This window comes from Diplodia seriata, assembly GCF_021436955.1.
Source record: "Diplodia seriata strain FDS-637 chromosome Unknown scaffold_5, whole genome shotgun sequence".
NCBI lineage: Eukaryota > Fungi > Ascomycota > Dothideomycetes > Botryosphaeriales > Botryosphaeriaceae > Diplodia > Diplodia seriata.
Genome location: NW_027117312.1, coordinates 1,130,119 through 1,146,938, shown reverse-complemented (window position 1 = coordinate 1,146,938; position 16,820 = coordinate 1,130,119). Strand labels below are relative to the sequence as shown.

The window sequence follows — 16,820 nt, the reverse complement described above, 5'->3', positions numbered from 1 at the left end:
CTAGCCGTCCTCTATCCTACCGAAATTCGAGACGGCGGTCCTCGCCGCCCACGAGAAGGCATGGACCCGTCCATCTCGTCGGTAATGGCGCAGGGTCCGACGTCGCCTCAGCAACAGCGTAATATTCTCACACCGCAAGGCTCCAACATGTCGACGGCGCCGCTCCCCCGTTATCCCAACAACACGCAAATTTTCGCCCAGCCCAACGCCGCTGCGAGCATGCAGCCTCCGCCCCCGCCCGGCGGCTCTTCCGCCTATTTGCCAGATTCCGCTCTAGTCTCCGACGCCGACCTCCTCCTCAACCTCCACTCCCCGTACTCGACCGCGTCATCGCCCGCCGGAGGTCGCCCACCCCCAGGAGGCGCGGCCAACGTGTCGTCTTCGGCCGTCAACCCACATTCCCCAACAGGGCCTTACCCGTCCCAAATGACCGGCCAGAACAGTGGCCCGATCCCGTTCGGCGATATGCTGGTCGAGAGCCAGGACATCGACATGAGCGCTCTGGGCGACAACATGGTGACGTGGTTGGAGTGGCTGCCCCACGAACTGGTTCCGTTTTACGATCAGGCAACCGGCACGGCGACGGCTGCGGACGGCGGCTTGGGGACGGCGTCGTCGGCCCAGACGCCCGGACAGACTGAGAGGAGAGATGGGTGAAAAAAGCATGCGCAAAAATCCCAACGTTTATAATGGGGAGGGAGGAGACGTCTTTCACGAAGTCATGATTGTGTTTTATTCGAAAATCCTTATCCAAAAGAACAACGAAAAGCGAGGTGTACAGTTTCGATTGCATCATTCTGGGTGCATGGGGTTAGCCGGGGGGAGGTTTATTTTATTTTTTATTTTTTTTGACGGTAAACCGGGTCCTAATCCCTTTCCCGCGTCACTGTGATTCCCACATCTGTAACTGCTCCTCGTTTAGTGTCGATACTTTCTCTATGCCTACATCAATGTACTATACCGCAGAGCAGCAGTGTTGCTTCGTAAATCAAGCGTGCATCGAGTGCTACAATGGGTTGTGGAAGATTTCGCGCTTCTTCTGTGGAATGGCTATGCTACTCGTGCGAGGTGGTCTGCGCAAACATCGAGGGGTAGATATAGGCTTTGAATCATACAAAATCATTGAGGCGTGGACTGCGACACATGTAAAAGGTAGATGTTGATATTTGATGATCTAGGTTTGACAAGGCTCAATTTATTTTGCATCCATCGCGGTGCTACATTCTTTTCCACAAGCCATTGAAAAACGTGTAGTTCTCCAATAATAGTCATCATGAAGGGGGCTCTATTTGTAGTAAGAGTACATTAATATCATAACTGGCCGCGTTGAGGTGAGCAATCGGAAATAACGCCATCGCTATGCGAGAGTCAGAGGGGGGAAAACAATGAGAAATCAATAGAAAAGGAACGCAGTGCGACATGAAGAGCTGCAGGTGCTTCTGGGTGAGTGAAATCATGATGCTGATCAGCAGCCGTTGAACCGAATTCCACTGATGTGCCGACAGCGGGACAATGCAGTTCGAGGGGAGTCTTGAATGGAATGAGGCAGGCAGCCGGTGTGTCTGCAAGAAGGTTGGACGCGCGCACAAGCCACCGTGTCTGAGGCAATCATTGCCCCCAAAGCCTCATCACCAACCATTCTCCAGATGAACGCTTGCCTCTTATCCCATGCCGCCACCTTGGCCGCGGCCCATGCCGCCCTGCCAACCCATCCCCATACCCATACCGCCACCCATGCCCATCATGCTCTGTTGCTGCTGCTGGGCCTGGCGCTGAGCAAGCATCTGCTGCTGGCGCATGAGACGGGCCATGTATGCCTGCTGGTTCTGCGGCTGGCCACCGCCATCGCCGCCGGCGCCGCCTTGCTGGGCCGCGGCCGCCTGCTGTTGCTGTTGCTGGAGGCGCATCTGCACCTGTTGCATTTGCTGCATGGTCATGCCACCGCCACCCATGGTGCCCATGCCGTTCATGCCCGCCGGTACGCCGCCGACGCCGCCGCCCATGCTCATCTGGCCGCCGCCGCCCATCGAGACGCCCATGCCCATGCCGCCCATGTTCATCTGGCCCATGCCACCTCCAATGCCCATGTTGTTCTGGCCGCCTTGTTGTTGCTGCTGCTGCTGCTGGTTCGCTTGCTGGGCCGCCTGTTGTTGGACGACCATTTGCCAGGCCTGCATGATTTGGCCGCTGCGGATCATTTGTTGGATTGGGGCGGGTAGGTTGCCGCCGTAGTGAGCCATCATGCGCTTGACGATCATTTGTGAGCGTTGGCGGTGGACCTGCTGCTGCTGCTCGGGCGTCATGTTCGCCATGTTCATCTGGCCCATGCCCATGTTGGCACCCATCATGCCTTGCTGGCCAGGAGGACGTTGTTGACCTTGCTGTTGTCCGGGGTTGGGAGAAGCGGACTGCGCCATTTGCTGACGCATTTGTTGAGCTAGCTGTGCGTTGTATGGCGTAGGTGTACCACTGTTGGAACCCTGGCCGTTGTGGTGCGCCATTTGTGCCTGAGCCTGAGCTTGGGCTATTTGTTGTTGACGGAAAATCTGCATCTGCTCTGGAGTCATGTTGTGGGGCGAGCCCGCCATTGCGGCATTCTGGTGCTGTTGCTGCATTAGCTGAGTGCGGCGCAGTTGTTGGATGCGCATGATTTGTTCCTGCGACAGATTCTGTGGCATCTGTCCACCTACAGGCATCATAGGTGTACCCTGCATGGCACCAACTGGGCTGCCGTGCTGGTTGACGCGACCGGGCTGTGGTGTCATGTGGCGAGTGACGGGGACAGCTTGGTTCATCTGAGGAGTGTTCATATGCATTTGAGGCGTTCCGTGAGCGCTTCCTGGATGCTGGCTGCTCTGCTGGCGGCTCATTTGCCGAGCCATATGCGGCGGGCCTGCTGAGTGGGGGACGGCAGAAGGCGGGCGGGGCGGGCTGCCTGCTTGACTTGAAGAAGTGGGAGCCATCGGCACACCCCCCATCGCGTGGTTCGCGACAGCGTTCGCGTTCATTACCGGTGAGGCTTGCATAGGAGTTTGCTGGCGGATCATTGGAGAATTCTGTTGAGCTTGACTGAATTGCGTGTGAAGAGGCGTTCCAATGGAGTTGCCGGCAGCTTGTGCCTGAGCTTGAGCTTGAGCTTGACGCCGCATCTGTTCTGCCTGCATAGCTTGCTGCTGCTGTTGCTGATGATGTTGATGCTGCTGCTGCTGATGATGTTGTTGTTGCTGTTGCTGTTGCTGCTGCTGCTGCTGCTGCTGCTGCCGTACCGCCAGGGCTCTGTTCTGTTCGGCCGCCTCTTCTCTCCTGCGTATTGCGTCCGCATTCGCCTGCTGCTCCCGCTTGAGCTGGGCCTGGCGAGCTTCCTCTTCCTTCTTGATGCGCTCGTTCTCTTCATGGGCAATCTTGATGTTTTCCAAAGTCTTGAAACGGGAGAAGCGGGGTTCAAAGGCGGCGGCTCCGCTGCGCATACCTTCACCATCTCCATTCATTTGCGCAGCATTAGAGGTCGATGCAGCACTGTCGCCGAACAGCATGAAGTTCTGGTCGGCCGCAAACTGTGCCTCGTCAGCCGCCAGCTCAGCGGTCGTCCGCTTCCTCGTCTTTGGTGGTGGCGGAGCATTCCTGTGCATCGAGTGGGTGGTGGCCTCAATTATATCCTGGCTTTCCAACAAGCTATGAACGGGTTCCAAGAAGAGTGCAGGAGCAGCTGCATTGATCACATCGGCTTCGAAATCGTGCACATTGGTCTCATCCAATATCATCTTCTGTCGTTTAGGTGCCGGACCACGAGCTGCAGAAGGTGTCGGGGGCATCGATGTCAATGGCGTAGGTGGATGCGCCGAGAGAGGAGTAGCTGCTGCGCGGGACTGTTGTCTTCTTGCTGCGGCCAGATCCGGCATTGGGGTGTTTGCCAACAGCTCGAGTTCGGTCTGGTAGGACAGCGCTGTTGGGAACAGCACCTTGGTTGTTACCCTAGGACTTTTGTTTGCAGCGTTTGCATCATCCGCTGACGGGCCTTCGGTCTTTGCCTTGATCTCGCCCGCAGACGAGGTTGGACGGTTTGCCTGCTCGGTCTTCGGTGGCGGAGACTCGTCGGAAGAGGACTTGGGAGGCGAAGGATAGGGCACCCATGGCGATGGAGTCAAGTACTCATTCCAGTTATGGATAGAGAACTGGGCGGTCTTTCCTTCTTTAGAACTGGTGTTCTGGGGCCCCGCTTGTGTTTTGGCATCGGCCGAGCGATGATCGACCAGTTGGACAATAAGACAGCCTTCATAGAACGTCACGCCAGCGCGCAGCATTTCCTCCAATATGAAGTGCGGTATCGTGCCATCGCGAATATGTTGCAGCAGAGGGCGCATGGGAGAATTGTAGGGGAAATTGCCGTCCTGCTGCTCGAAGCGGAAATGGTGCTGGTGGAGGTGGACAATAAGTGAGGGCGGCGAGCCCTTGAATTTCTTCAATATGTACTGCTCATTTATAACTAGTGTCAGGTTAGCTAGCCATCGTATGAAGCCATGACGGCTGCCAAAACATACCGAGTGGCTTTTCCACAACCTTGTCCGCCGCCGCCGCCTCTTCGGCATCACCGTGTGCATTCCTGGTGCTGCTGCGCAGCTGAGAAGGACGCTGTGATTCGCGGCGCTGGCGCAGAGCCTGCATAGGCCGTACTGGACCGGCAGTCGACATGGCAGATTAGTCGGGTAGTATTGTGCGCGTGTAGGTCAGGCAACAAAGAGTCGCGGCGTGATGCGGTAATCCCAACGGCGGTGCAGTCTCAGGGAGCTCCCGGGGCGGCCAGCAACCCAACGGCGAGTCGTAGAATGCTACCGCGACAGTGGTTAAACGAGGGGCGCCGAGCGAGATGTGCGATCCGCGATGTGCGATGTGCGGTCTGGGATGCGAGCGGGTGGTGGACCTAGATGATGTCGGGGGGTCGGGAAGCCATGCGGCTCCGCCCAACGCGCGCGTGTGCGAAGGCCCAGCGCGGAAAGGGCGCCGCCCCAGCCTTGGCAGCTTCCGCCCGCGTCCCACCCGGCGGGGCCCGCCGGGGGTCCCTGGAGCCTGCAAGGAACAAAGGCGCACCCACCTATGATGCAATTGCTCTCCCCGCACCCTCTCCCCAACACCACACTCTACTCACCATGGCTGAAATTGCTGCTGGAGCTGTCGTCGCCGAACAGGTCGTCTCGACCACCATTGAAGGCGGTGCCGTTGCAGGATATGCTATCGCCAAAAAGACCTTGCCGCTGAAGGCTACCTTCACGCGCATAGCCGTGTCGTAAGTTGCTGTTTCGCTCACGGACTGGCGAGCTCTGCTGACTGTCTGTGGAGGGAACTGATCCGTCGCCACTCTCATACCGTCAGTGTGGTCAATGGCAAGGCCTACATCTTCGGCGGCTTCACTGAAGCTGGCACCCTCGCCGGCAACGAATTTCACCAGTTGACCTTGCTTCACAAGGACGAGAACACCGATTACAAGTGCATTCCGGCGTTGCCTACGGATGATGCTTCCTCTGTTCCCCCACCTCGCGCGGGCCATTCTGCCTCAGTGTTCGGAAAGGACATCATCATCTACGGCGGAATGGACGAGGCTGGCAATTCAGTAGAGGATGGGTCCAAGCTCTGGTCCTTTGACACCGACACGCTCAAGTGGACTCTCCGGACATCTCAAGGCCCCAAGGACTGCCAGTTCTACCATGGATCTACCGTTCATGGCAACATGCTTCTACTGTATGGGGGCTACAGCAAGCCGGCTGGCACGAATGACTTACGAGCACTTCCAAGCCTCAGCTCGGTTGACGTCACAACTGGTGTCTGGCAAGCTCACGAAGACCAGGTATTGTCGCCTGTCGGTACGCCTTCGGGTCTTGCATTCTCCCAGGACAAGGTCTTCACTGTCGGCATCGATTCGAAGTTCCAAGCTCCAGTCCACTTCTACGATCTCCACGCCGCCACGGCCAATGCACGCTGGGATACCATTCCTGTGCCTTCGAACCCCCTAGTGCCTGGCCCTGATACCTCCAGGGACGGAGCTGGCGTCATCACTCTCTCCACCGGACAGGGTCGCAAGTATCTTTTGTACCTGTTCGGTCAGAAGCACGGTGGTGATCAGCTCACCAGCCTCCCACCCAAGTCTGATGAACTGTTCAGCGATGCCTGGACCTTCCAGCTTCCTTCCAACAACACTACTCTCGCTAGCGCCAAGGATGCAGCGAGGCTCAAACTTGGAATGGACTCTGGCGAGGATAGCTGGGCCGAGGTTGAGTTGAAGCTGCACCAAGAGGAATTCGCGCATGAAGGCAAGGTCCATCCTGGGCCCAGGTCATTCTTCGCCGCTTCCAACATCGATGACAAGACGGTGGTCCTCTGGGGCGGCCTGAACCCGAAACAGGACGTCGAAGGTGATGGCTGGATCATCAAGTTGGAGGTTTAGGGATCGGTTCCTAAAGATGGCTCACGAGAGTCGGATGTATTATATCACACTATTGCTCTTTGAGAGCTTATGCGCATGCGGAATGCAAACACTTACCTCGGCAACCTCATGTTGGTTGCCGCGAAGACATTTCATGACGAGATACACATGTATGGAATCACGATTATTTTTTCGGGTATTCTTCCAAAACGTGTTGATGCGACTGAACCTTTCCTGATGCTGTTCCGAATGCCTTTTTGATATACTTTCCTCTAATCACACTTTGACGCAGACAAAATCCAGTGGCGCTACGCCATCATATCATTCATGGGGTCGTCCTCTCCGAATGCATCCTCACCGTCATCTTCATCCAGATCTCCACCAAAACGCTTGAACTTTTCGTCCTTCCATTCCTCTGCAGGACTGTTAGCAAATCTCACAATCAGACATGGAGACCTCAGGGAACTTACTGCCCCACTCAACGACGTGGCTCTCTTGAACCTCACAGTCTTTCAGAATGGTCTTCTCCTCCGACTTCGCCGGGCCGCCCTCGATCTTACATCTCCTGCCCAAAATGCAGCCAGTGAGCTGGCAGTTCTCGCCGACTTCGGCACCGTCCATCAGCAAACACCGCTGCAGGCGCGCACCGGTGCCGATCTTGCAGTTTGCTCCGATGACTGACTCTTTGATGTTGCACTTCTCCTCGATGATGACGTTCTCGGCAATGAGGCTGTTCTCGGCCTCAACGCGGCACCTCTTGGGCACGGTGTCGGGATGCGCGATCTTGGCCGGGTGAGCGAAGGGTGAAGCAGCGCCTTTACCGGCTTCCTCGATTGATGGAAGCTTAGCCAGACGCAGTGAGACGTTCAGGAGAAGGGCTGCTGTATCGACGCGGCGGATGAACGGCGCAGATGGCTGAGTCGGCTGGACATAGGCAATGATGGGGGGGACTTCGAGGTTGGGTTCAACATCGGGCGGGGTAACTTGCAGGGACGGGCCATCTGGGTCTACTACTCTTGAGGCGAAAATGGGCTGTGGCTCGCCGGCGTTGACCTTGTGCTGGAAGGTACTGCTCAGACTTGCGATATCAATATCGTCCTGGAGAATGCTAGTGGCAGCCATGATATCATCCCCGTCCTCGCTCTCCGAGGGACGCAGAATCTCGCCGAGGCCGAGCTTCTCTCCCAGCCCGGACTGCCACCCAGCCTTTGCCCACCATCCCAGAGCATCGCTAAGAGAGTCGAACTTTTCGTTCTTCTTGATCATGTCCAGTACCCAGTACGGGAAAAAGTAGACGTGGGAGTCCCGGGTGGTCGTCAGCATTCTGACCCTACCATGCTTCTTGAGCAGCGTGTGTCTGATGGGGAAGTTTTTGGTTTCGGTAATATCGTTCAAAACGTCGGTGGGAATTGAGTAGACCAGGTTGGCAAGGCTCGGCCGTAGCGATCCAGAGTGCGGCGGCACAACAGACTTTGGTAGCGGGGTTGTTGCAATGAAATCGGTCTCTTCGCCCTTCACAGCGTGCTCGCCCTTGGTTTGGTACCACACACCCATGCCGCCCCTCCTTCCGCTCTTTTCACCCCCGGTGCTCATGGGAATGAAATTGTTGTTTCCCTTACCACCGGTAGCCCCGCCAAGGCCGCCCTGCTCAATCATCCAGGACTCCAACAAGCTTGCGCCGTCCAGCTCGCACACCAAATCACACGGCAAGACAATGAAGTCTCCTTCAATGATATCCTGGACTTCTTTTATCCTGAACAGCTCTCCGGTTCCAGTAGTCTGCGTCAGGTCCTCCGGGGCAAGGACATCGGGCTTCGGGGAAGGCAAAGAGGTCAAATGCGGGTTCTGGGATAAGGCGGCTTCAAGAGCTTCGGCCGACTCTGGAGGGGTGATCAAAGTGATGTCTGCGGAGTATTACTGTCAGATACACCTGGACCAGCTCCCACCAACGTATATCTACATACTCGTGATTCCCATGCGGTAACACCATTCCAGCGGATACCAGACCATGGGGCGATTGGCAATGGGGACCAGGGCCTTGGGGAAGTCCTTCGGACTGGAGGTGAAAGTGTCCAAAGAGACGCCAGGTCCGCAAAGAATCAGCGCCTGGAATCCTGGCGCAGGCATGTTGGCGTGAGGCATGTTGAAGAGTCACTGCCCCGCGGCGGTGGAATCGTTCGCTGATGCGGGTTTTGCTTGGATATATGTAGAGGCGCCGAGGGGAATTCCTTGGCGTCGGAAAGTGCTCCAGCTAGACAAGAAGTGCTGGCCGCGGGGAAGGAGGGGGATTGCCGGGTGGGCGGGCGCGGTGTTGTCGTGAAGCTCAAAAAATGCGCCGCGGGACGGGCTGTGACGCATCGGCCGCGATTTAGTTTAAGAACGGCGCTAGCACGGCGCGGTGAATTTCGGCCACCGTGCCACGATCTGCCAACTGAGCACGGCCACACGACCCTGCCCCAGGCCTCGGCGAGGAGCTAACCAGCCTCCACAAACAACAAGCAGGTGCCATCTCACAGCTCCCCGCCCAACTGCCCGCCCAGCCACCTCCGCGCCCGCGAAGCTTTCCCGAGTCCCGAGAAACGCGTCGCAAAGCCCCTCCCATCCCACGATCGCATGCGCAAAATAATGTGAGCAGCGATCATGTCATTCTCCTACGACCGCTACGACCGCCGGCAGCAGAGCTCGCGTCGATCCACCTTCGGATTCTGGGTCCCTCTTGTCATCACTGTTACCATCGCCACGGCAGGCGTTGCAGCATGGGTTTGGAGTGAGCGCAAAGACGGCGACGACGATGACGACGCAGACCTTAGCTACGGCGAGGAGGAGCGTACATACCGTCAGCCGCCGCCTCCAGGCTATGCCGAGGATACATACTCGGAGTCGGTCGGCGTGACCAGAGAACAGGATGAGAGCTTTGTGGCGCGCATGTCTGGAGCCATTCGTCGCACGCCCAGTCCGCAGCAGATGTTCGACAATGCGAGCAGAAGGCTAGCGCAAGGTGTAACTGCGGCCGGCACTGCATTTGGCGCTGCACTTAGCTCTATCCGCGAGGAGGACCGTGAGGATTATGGTGACCACTCCAGGTGGTCTGAAGAAGCTGCACGCCGACATGTCGAGGCGCAGTCATCACAGAGTGCTGGAGCTGTGGGTGCGCATACAGATGCGTTCAATGCGACGCTTCAACCTCCTGCCCAACCACCACGGCCAGGCGCAAGGAAGAAGACAGTCGTAGTTGTTGTCTCTGCGGACTCTGCCGTAGGAGATGACGACCATGCGTCATACCAAGAGATTCCGGTAAGTTATGTAGGTCTGGTCTGGAGATGTCCGCCTAACTTCTGTAGTCCATTCTTTCGCACTTGGCGCCGACCAACTTTGCAACCACCAATCTGTTTGTCCTCATCTATGCGCCGTCTCTTAAGCCTCGTTCCAGTTCCAGCAATCAGTCGGGCTCCCTCGGTTCTTCATATGCCGCCATCCCCACTCCCGCTCAGACTCCCGGAGACGAGATGTCGTCTCTGGAGCCGCAGCAATACGGTAGCGGCCACAACACGCCGAAGTCTGGGAACATCCCATCCATGGCATCTTCAACTTCTGAAAACGTGCTTTACAACAGTATCCATGCGCGTGCGCTCCGCTTGGTCAAAGACCGCACGATGGTCATGCCATTCACGACGCCCAGCGGACACGTGCACATGCTGCGTCATCTGGCGCCTGATCTAGTCTATGTGACCGAAGATCTTTCTGGCACTCAGGGGGAGTATGTCGAGCAGATCAGAAATTGGGTTGGCCAAGTCATGATTGTTGTTGGTGCTGGCGGCGTTGGTCTCGGGCTTGTGGATACTGAGGACGAGGGTGAGGGCGGTGGGAGAATCAACGAGAAGAAGTGGTGGGAGACTACTACCATGGTCGGCCTAGGCAAAGGCGTGGAAGTCGTGGATGCGTCAAGGCTGATTGATGATTTTGAACGACGGGTCGGTGGTAAAGAATGATTTGATGGGATCTACGGAACCCTTCCTGGTATATATGGTTTGACGACGTTATGGCGCTTGAAGCAGCAGTGGTATGACTCCCCGTACTATTATATTCTACACTTTCGAATTTGCAGAATGGTAGCACGCAGTTGGCTAGTTGGAGGTTATCTGCATGCTCCTTCAAAGGTGGACTAGGAGACTACAGAGCGGGTGGCCATAAAGTGATTAATCTACCCCATTCCATCACACGATGAAGCCAAAGACAAGATCTAGCAACCCCAATCGAAGCCAAAGTATAAAAGACGTCGAAAATCGACAGCAGTCCCGGAAGAACGCACACCTGCAGGGATGAAGTGGGATGAGCAGAAACCCGAAGAGGCAAGTCCTGGAGTATCTTGCCTTACCTCAACATGTACTAATGGGCCAGCAGGGAAATCGAATCCTTTCCACAGCGAAGATGAGGAGAAGCGCTCTCCATACACCAACTTCTCTACTATTTCCAAGCTAACTCAATACTGCTAGCAATGCTGTGTCTGGTACACTTTGAACAATGAGCACGAGGGGAAATGCTCTGGTGGTTTGTTTTAGGAAGGCTACAGCGATTGGATCTGAGCGTCCCCACATCGCGCCTCTTCATTCGTTCGCGCAAAGTGCCCCACATGCGGGAGAGCGCCGATTTGTTGCAGGCCTCCGGTCTCTTCTGATTTTGTGCCCAGCCGCGGCGCTGAAATCCGATAGCCAAGACTCACCGCCGGCCTATCTGCGACTGGCCCGCCAACAGCTGCCTCGTCTGCCAATAATGTGGCTAGCTTGATAAGCTGCACACTTGCCAACGTAGGGCGTGCATCTTCTCCGCCACCCCTCCTGACTGCATCACCTTTAAGCCTCGAACATCCGCCCGAGGTGTACTTCCGTCTCCACTTCCTAGCAACACTCGTGCAGTTCGTTTACTCTACTACGAACAATACAGTACCGAGTAATTCTCTGTTCTTATCTTCCTTTGTAACCGCACATCATCATGGCACCGGCAGCAATTGAGGAAAAGCAGGAGGCCGTCGTTCCCCTCAAGCCCCACGGCAAGGAGGACATGACGCCTCTGCAAGCTATCTCGCAGGGTGTCTCTCTGCCTGGCATTCCCCTCTACTCGGAGATTGACAAGCAACGCCACTTCATCCTTTCACACATGGCATGCGCCTTCCGCGTCTTTGCCCGCAAGGGCTTCACCGAAGGGATGTCTGGCCACATTTCCGTGCGAGATCCCGAGGTAAATCAAGTCCTTTTCTCAAGCCTAGTGGAGTGGATCACTAAATTGACCAAAAGAACCCTCATACCTTTTGGACCAACCCGCTGGGTAGGCACTTTGGCCTGCTCAAAGCATCGGACATGATCTTGGTCGACTACGACGGCAAGGCGATCGGTGGAAACATGTCGCGGCCCGCCAACGCAGCGGGTTTCCTGATCCACAGCGCGGTACACAAGGCGCGGCCAGACGCCAACGCGGCCTGCCACACGCACTCCAAATACGGTAAGGCATGGAGTACGTTCGCACGTCCTCTCGACATGCTCAACCAGGACGTATGCTACTTCTACGGCGATGCTCAGGCCGTCTACAAGGACTGCGGTGGCATCGTCTTCTCCGAGGAGGAGGGCAAGCGGCTGGCGGGCGCCTTGGGTCCCAACGGTAAGGGCATGATTCTCAGGAACCATGGACTGTTGACCGTGGGCCACACGGTCGATGAGGCGGCTTACTTGTATACCCTGATGGAGAGGAGCTGCGAGGTCCAGCTCATGGTCGAGGCGGCCGAAGCAAACGGTGTTCCTAAGGTACTCGTGCCTGATGACGCCGCGGCGTACACTTTCAAGATGGGCTCGGACAAGGAGTCGTTGTACTGGGAATTCCAGCCAGACTACGAGTATGAGGAGGAGCAGTGCAAAGGCGAATTCCACAACTGAGGCGGTTTGGAAATCGTCCTCGAAAACAGTCTCGGGCGGTTCTCACGAAGTTTAATGCACCGCATTTCGCACTCTTTCAGTAGCATACTCGACACAAGACAATGTTTCCTCTGATCAGCACGCGACGACTCAGCTGCTGCTTGGATCTCTTAAAGCGTGGCTGCTGACGCCGCGGAGGTTTCTGGTGATTTCTGAACACGGGCCTCGGCCGCTACGCGAGACGCGAGACGCGTTCCTGTGCGCAAACGGTGTGATGAATCTGCCCTGCACAAATTAAAGTACCGCAGCGCTGGGAGCTCACGCAAACCGTAGGCGCAGACGCAGGCACACCCCCACATAGGCCTTTTCGTGCGACGCACTTCCCGACGCATGGCGTGACAGGGGCTGGACAGCTGAAGTCAATGTCAGTGTGCTGCGAGATAATGTTGAGCGTCGAGCAAGACATCCGTGCGGGGTCATTCGACAGAGGTTGTGACCAGACACAGAAGAGGTCAGGCCGGAGATTTAATTGCTAGGCACCGGATCGCTAGCGCCCTGCAGAGCGTTAGCACGCAGCTGACGACGTCATGATGCCCAAGGCCTCTTCCGATGCCGCACAGTAAACAACCCACCAATATCGCCCTCTCAACATGCTCGGCCGCTGAATTCAACAACGCAGCGCGCAGGACAACATGCCGGGCCTCGTTCGCAAGCTGCTCATTTTCGCCGCCGTCGACGGTCTCGTCCTGCAGCCCGCCCCGCCGCGCAACCATCCCCCAGCCACCCAGCAGGCCATCAAGATCGACTACAAGGGCATCATCCAACCACTGCTCAAGGACCGCCGCGACGAGGACACTACCCCGCAGGCCCTAGAAGCCCATGGAATTGTTGGTGAGATCCTGCACCTCCACGCATTCTGAAGGCCGGCTGCTGATCGAGACGTCGTTTTCCGCCAGGTCTGCTACAAGTCGCGAAATCCTCCTTCTTGGTCGCCATTTCCCGCCGCGAGCTCGTTGCCCAGGTCCGCGGGAAGCCGATATATGCCATCACCGATGTCGTCCTCATCCCTCTCGCTTCGCAAGTGGAAGCGAACAAGGCCATCGTACAGGCGCGCGAAAGCATAAAGCGCTCGAGGGGCTCGGCTGCCAGCGGCGACGACTCTGAATCCGAGTCCGACTCGGATTCCGACACAGATACCTCGTCGGATCACCTCACGATTGACGAGTCGCTGCCGGACTCGCCGCCGCCGGAAGCCGAGAAGGATGCGACTACTGCGACTGCCAGGGGCCGAAGGACAAGCGTCGCTCAGGATGTGATCGGACGGAAGGGGGTGTACGGGAGATTTGCTCAGAGGTGGTTCTCCAGGAAGGGCTGGAGTACGGAAGGTCGGCGCATGCAGGGCATGAGCAGCGACGAGGATTTGCCTAAGAGGCCCGACTCCAGATCTCCGGCACCCGCTCCCCAGGACGATCCCGCAGCTGCGGCTGCAACTGCTGCATCCCCCGTTTCGCCACCGGCTTCTGGGTCTGATGCTGCAGTAAAGCCTGTTCCGGATCTTGCGGGAAACTTGCCTCAGCCCGCAGGCAACACCTCCGGAACTCTGTTGCCCAAGATTCTCAAGACAACCAAGCTTTACTTCAGTAGTAGAAGCTTCTTCTTTTCTTACGACCTCGATCTCTCAAGGAGTTGGGGGAAGCAGCCAGAGACGCATTCCTCGCTCCCTTTATTCAAGCTCTATGATCCTTTGGTACGTTTCCACATTCGTATCGCAGCAAAGAAATCTAGCTAATAGAGAGTAGTTCTTCTGGAACAGGCACATCATCGAGCCCTTCATAGAAGCCGGGCAGAACAGCTTCGTACTGCCAGTTATCCAGGGATTTGTGGGACAGAGAGTGTTCTCTGTTGACGTGGCTTCGGAATCATCCGGTGCTACCGTAGTAGGTGCAGCATCGGAGCCGGAGGAAGTTGTCGCTGCTCAGGAGAACGCCGCTGCTCACAGATCCACCTCCCCTCCGCCCCCATCAAGATCCAACACCAAATCAGGCCTGTCTCAGCCTCAAGTGACGCCGCTTTCTGTTCATAGTGCCACTAAGAAGGACTTCGTGCTAACATTGATCTCCCGGAGGTCTGTCCAGCGCGCAGGCTTGCGATATCTCCGTCGCGGTATCGATGAGGACGGCCATGTGGCTAACAGTGTCGAAACGGAGCAAATTCTGTCACCGCAATCGTGGGATTCGGCAGACGGCAAGATATACTCATTTGTGCAATTCAGAGGCTCCATACCTCTCTTCTTTTCACAATCTCCCTATAGTCTGAAGCCCATTGCCCAGCTCTGGGGCTCACCGGAGACAAATGCGACGGCCTTTAAACTCCATTTTTCTCAGCTTGCTGCTAGATATGGCGGTGTTCAGGTTGCCTCACTGGTGGACAAACACGGAACTGAGCAGAAAATAGGAGCGGCGTATGAGGAGTATGCAAAGGCCCTCAATGAGAGAGGTGGCATTGATGCTAGGGGCATGCTTCTTGGCTTCGAGTGGTTTGACTTCCACAACGTCTGCCGGGGAATGAAGTTCGAGAACGTTGCTCTGCTTATGAACGCTCTGGGAAAGAACATGAAAACCTACGGATGGACTGTCGAGGACCGTGGACAAATAGTCCAGATGCAGAGCGGTGTTCTCCGCACTAATTGCATGGACTGTCTGGATCGCACAAACGTCGTGCAATCAGCTTGCGCTCGAGAGGCTCTCGAGAAGCAGCTCGCCGATCAGAGTGTTAGCATCGACCTCCAGACCGACCCTCGGACTTCCTGGTTCAACACCCTTTGGGCAGACAACGGTGATGCTATCTCGAAGCAATACGCCGGAACCGCAGCGCTGAAGGGTGATTTCACCCGAACAAGGAAGCGTAACATTACCGGGGCCCTGACTGACTTCGGTCTTACCCTTTCCCGCTACTACAACAATATCGTCAATGACTACTTTGCCCAGGCCGTCATCGACTACCTTCTCGGACGCGCCACCGAAGACATCTTTTTCGATTTTGAGGACGACATGAAGGCCCAAGATTACGCCATCGACCTGCGTAAGGTTCGGCAGCTAGCGATTTCTCGTTGCGCCGAGCTTGTCATCGAAGACCCGCAGGAGGACCTTCTTCACGGCTGGACGCTGTCATGCCCTGCCAAATCCAGCTCCCTCCGTTCTCTCCCATTCGAGGAATGCGTGCTCCTTCTCACCGAGCGGGCCCTGTACTTCTGCCGTTTTGACTGGGGCACAGAGAAAGTGCGCGAATTTGAACGGATAGAGCTGGAGGACGTGAAGGGGCTGGCCAAAGGCACGTACATCACGAGCACACTGGCACCACGCCACATGGACGAGTCGAAGAACGTGGGCTTCGTTGTAAAGTACGTGCATGCAGGTGCAAACCTGGTGCGTGTAAACACGAGGAGCCTGGCGACCGAGAAGACTGAATCCGAGGCTCAGGCAGAGGCCGAGGCAAAGCAAGAAGTGGAGAGGAAAACCGCAGATGGAGAGCTTAAAGATCAGGCCAAGGAGCAGGGTGAAAGCGACAAGACCCAGACTGCACCTGAAGGCGACAAGCAACCCGTCAAGGACGACGCTTCGGCCGCGAAAGGAAACGAGTCGAATCCGCTGACACTACTGAAAAAGAAAACATCCATGATGAACACTGCCTCGCCTCTACCTCCTGGCGTTGAGAATCGCTACTTGGCCTTCAAGGCGCTGCCACCGAAGTCGAGCTTCGCCACCACCGGCGGCAGCAACGACGCAGACGCCGAACCGCCCAGCGAGCGCGAGCTTGTGGGTATGATCTGTGAGGAGATCAAGCGCGCGAAGGTACTGCGAGCGAAGTCTGTGCAAGAGACCCAAGGTGGAAGAGGCGCGGATATCGCGACGAAGGGCAAAGACGCCGACAGAGAGGAAGAAGCTCTGCAGATCGAAGACCGAGACGTTGTTTCGCTGGCAGAGGCGAAGAAGAGTACAGGATATCTCGAGCAGATCGGGTACTCGTTGAAGAAGCTGGTGTGGGCTTGACGAAGCAGGGACTGCGTTTACTAATTTGTTTGATTCCGGAGGGTTCGCGTTGCATTCTCGGTCTTCTTCAGGAGACAGTGCTTCTTTGATATATCCTTTTTAAATTCTTGTTTGTTCGTTAGCACACTCGGGTCTTTTGTCGTTGAGCCTACCTTTCCTACCCCATGAGCATCATAGAGATGATAAGACGGCTATTTCTCATTCGATAATATACGCGGAATATAATACTTGGTCTTCAGATAGAAATAACGCACACGCTTATGGAAGAATCATTGTAAAACAAGCTCACGCGTGCCTGTCAAACGAAGTATGAACAGCTGAACGTTTACGGATTTCGCAATTTGATCCACGGTGTCACGGCCCTGTCGTTTTCCTTCGACTACTGAAACCCCAAGCCCCTGTCTCATGGTGTAGTGACCCGAAGGTGAACCTTAGAGGAGTGCTGAAAGAGTT

The 16,820-nt window shown here is 56.2% G+C and overlaps 6 protein-coding genes across 6 annotated transcripts; 4 read left to right on the top strand and 2 right to left on the bottom strand.

Annotated features, from left to right (window-relative positions):
• Window positions 1-1,661: 1,661 nt before the first annotated feature.
• Window positions 1,662-4,598, bottom strand: SLS55_005342 (uncharacterized protein; the record flags this gene model as incomplete). The annotated part of the gene is made up of 2 exons (XM_066776792.1): window positions 1,662-4,412; window positions 4,590-4,598. The coding sequence occupies 2 exons, from the start codon at window positions 4,596-4,598 to the stop codon at window positions 1,662-1,664; spliced, it is 2,760 nt and encodes a 919-aa protein (XP_066632634.1).
• Window positions 4,599-5,144: 546 nt separating this feature from the next.
• On the top strand, window positions 5,145-6,436 carry SLS55_005341 (uncharacterized protein; the record flags this gene model as incomplete). The annotated part of the gene is made up of 2 exons (XM_066776791.1): window positions 5,145-5,281; window positions 5,335-6,436. The coding sequence occupies 2 exons, from the start codon at window positions 5,145-5,147 to the stop codon at window positions 6,434-6,436; spliced, it is 1,239 nt and encodes a 412-aa protein (XP_066632633.1).
• Window positions 6,437-6,723: 287 nt separating this feature from the next.
• On the bottom strand, window positions 6,724-8,542 carry GCD1 (Translation initiation factor eIF-2B subunit gamma; the record flags this gene model as incomplete). The annotated part of the gene is made up of 3 exons (XM_066776790.1): window positions 6,724-6,838; window positions 6,864-8,319; window positions 8,380-8,542. The coding sequence occupies 3 exons, from the start codon at window positions 8,540-8,542 to the stop codon at window positions 6,724-6,726; spliced, it is 1,734 nt and encodes a 577-aa protein (XP_066632632.1).
• An 837-nt stretch (window positions 8,543-9,379) lies between these two features.
• On the top strand, window positions 9,380-10,404 carry SLS55_005339 (uncharacterized protein; the record flags this gene model as incomplete). Its single annotated transcript, XM_066776789.1, has 2 exons — window positions 9,380-9,709; window positions 9,757-10,404. 2 exons carry the CDS (start codon window positions 9,380-9,382, stop codon window positions 10,402-10,404), a joined length of 978 nt encoding a protein of 325 aa, XP_066632631.1.
• Window positions 10,405-11,404: 1,000 nt separating this feature from the next.
• On the top strand, window positions 11,405-12,339 carry SLS55_005338 (uncharacterized protein; the record flags this gene model as incomplete). The annotated part of the gene is made up of 2 exons (XM_066776788.1): window positions 11,405-11,650; window positions 11,707-12,339. The coding sequence occupies 2 exons, from the start codon at window positions 11,405-11,407 to the stop codon at window positions 12,337-12,339; spliced, it is 879 nt and encodes a 292-aa protein (XP_066632630.1).
• A 671-nt stretch (window positions 12,340-13,010) lies between these two features.
• Window positions 13,011-16,367, top strand: SLS55_005337 (uncharacterized protein; the record flags this gene model as incomplete). Its single annotated transcript, XM_066776787.1, has 3 exons — window positions 13,011-13,209; window positions 13,275-14,065; window positions 14,118-16,367. The coding sequence occupies 3 exons, from the start codon at window positions 13,011-13,013 to the stop codon at window positions 16,365-16,367; spliced, it is 3,240 nt and encodes a 1,079-aa protein (XP_066632629.1).
• Between the last annotated feature and the right edge of the window lie 453 nt (window positions 16,368-16,820).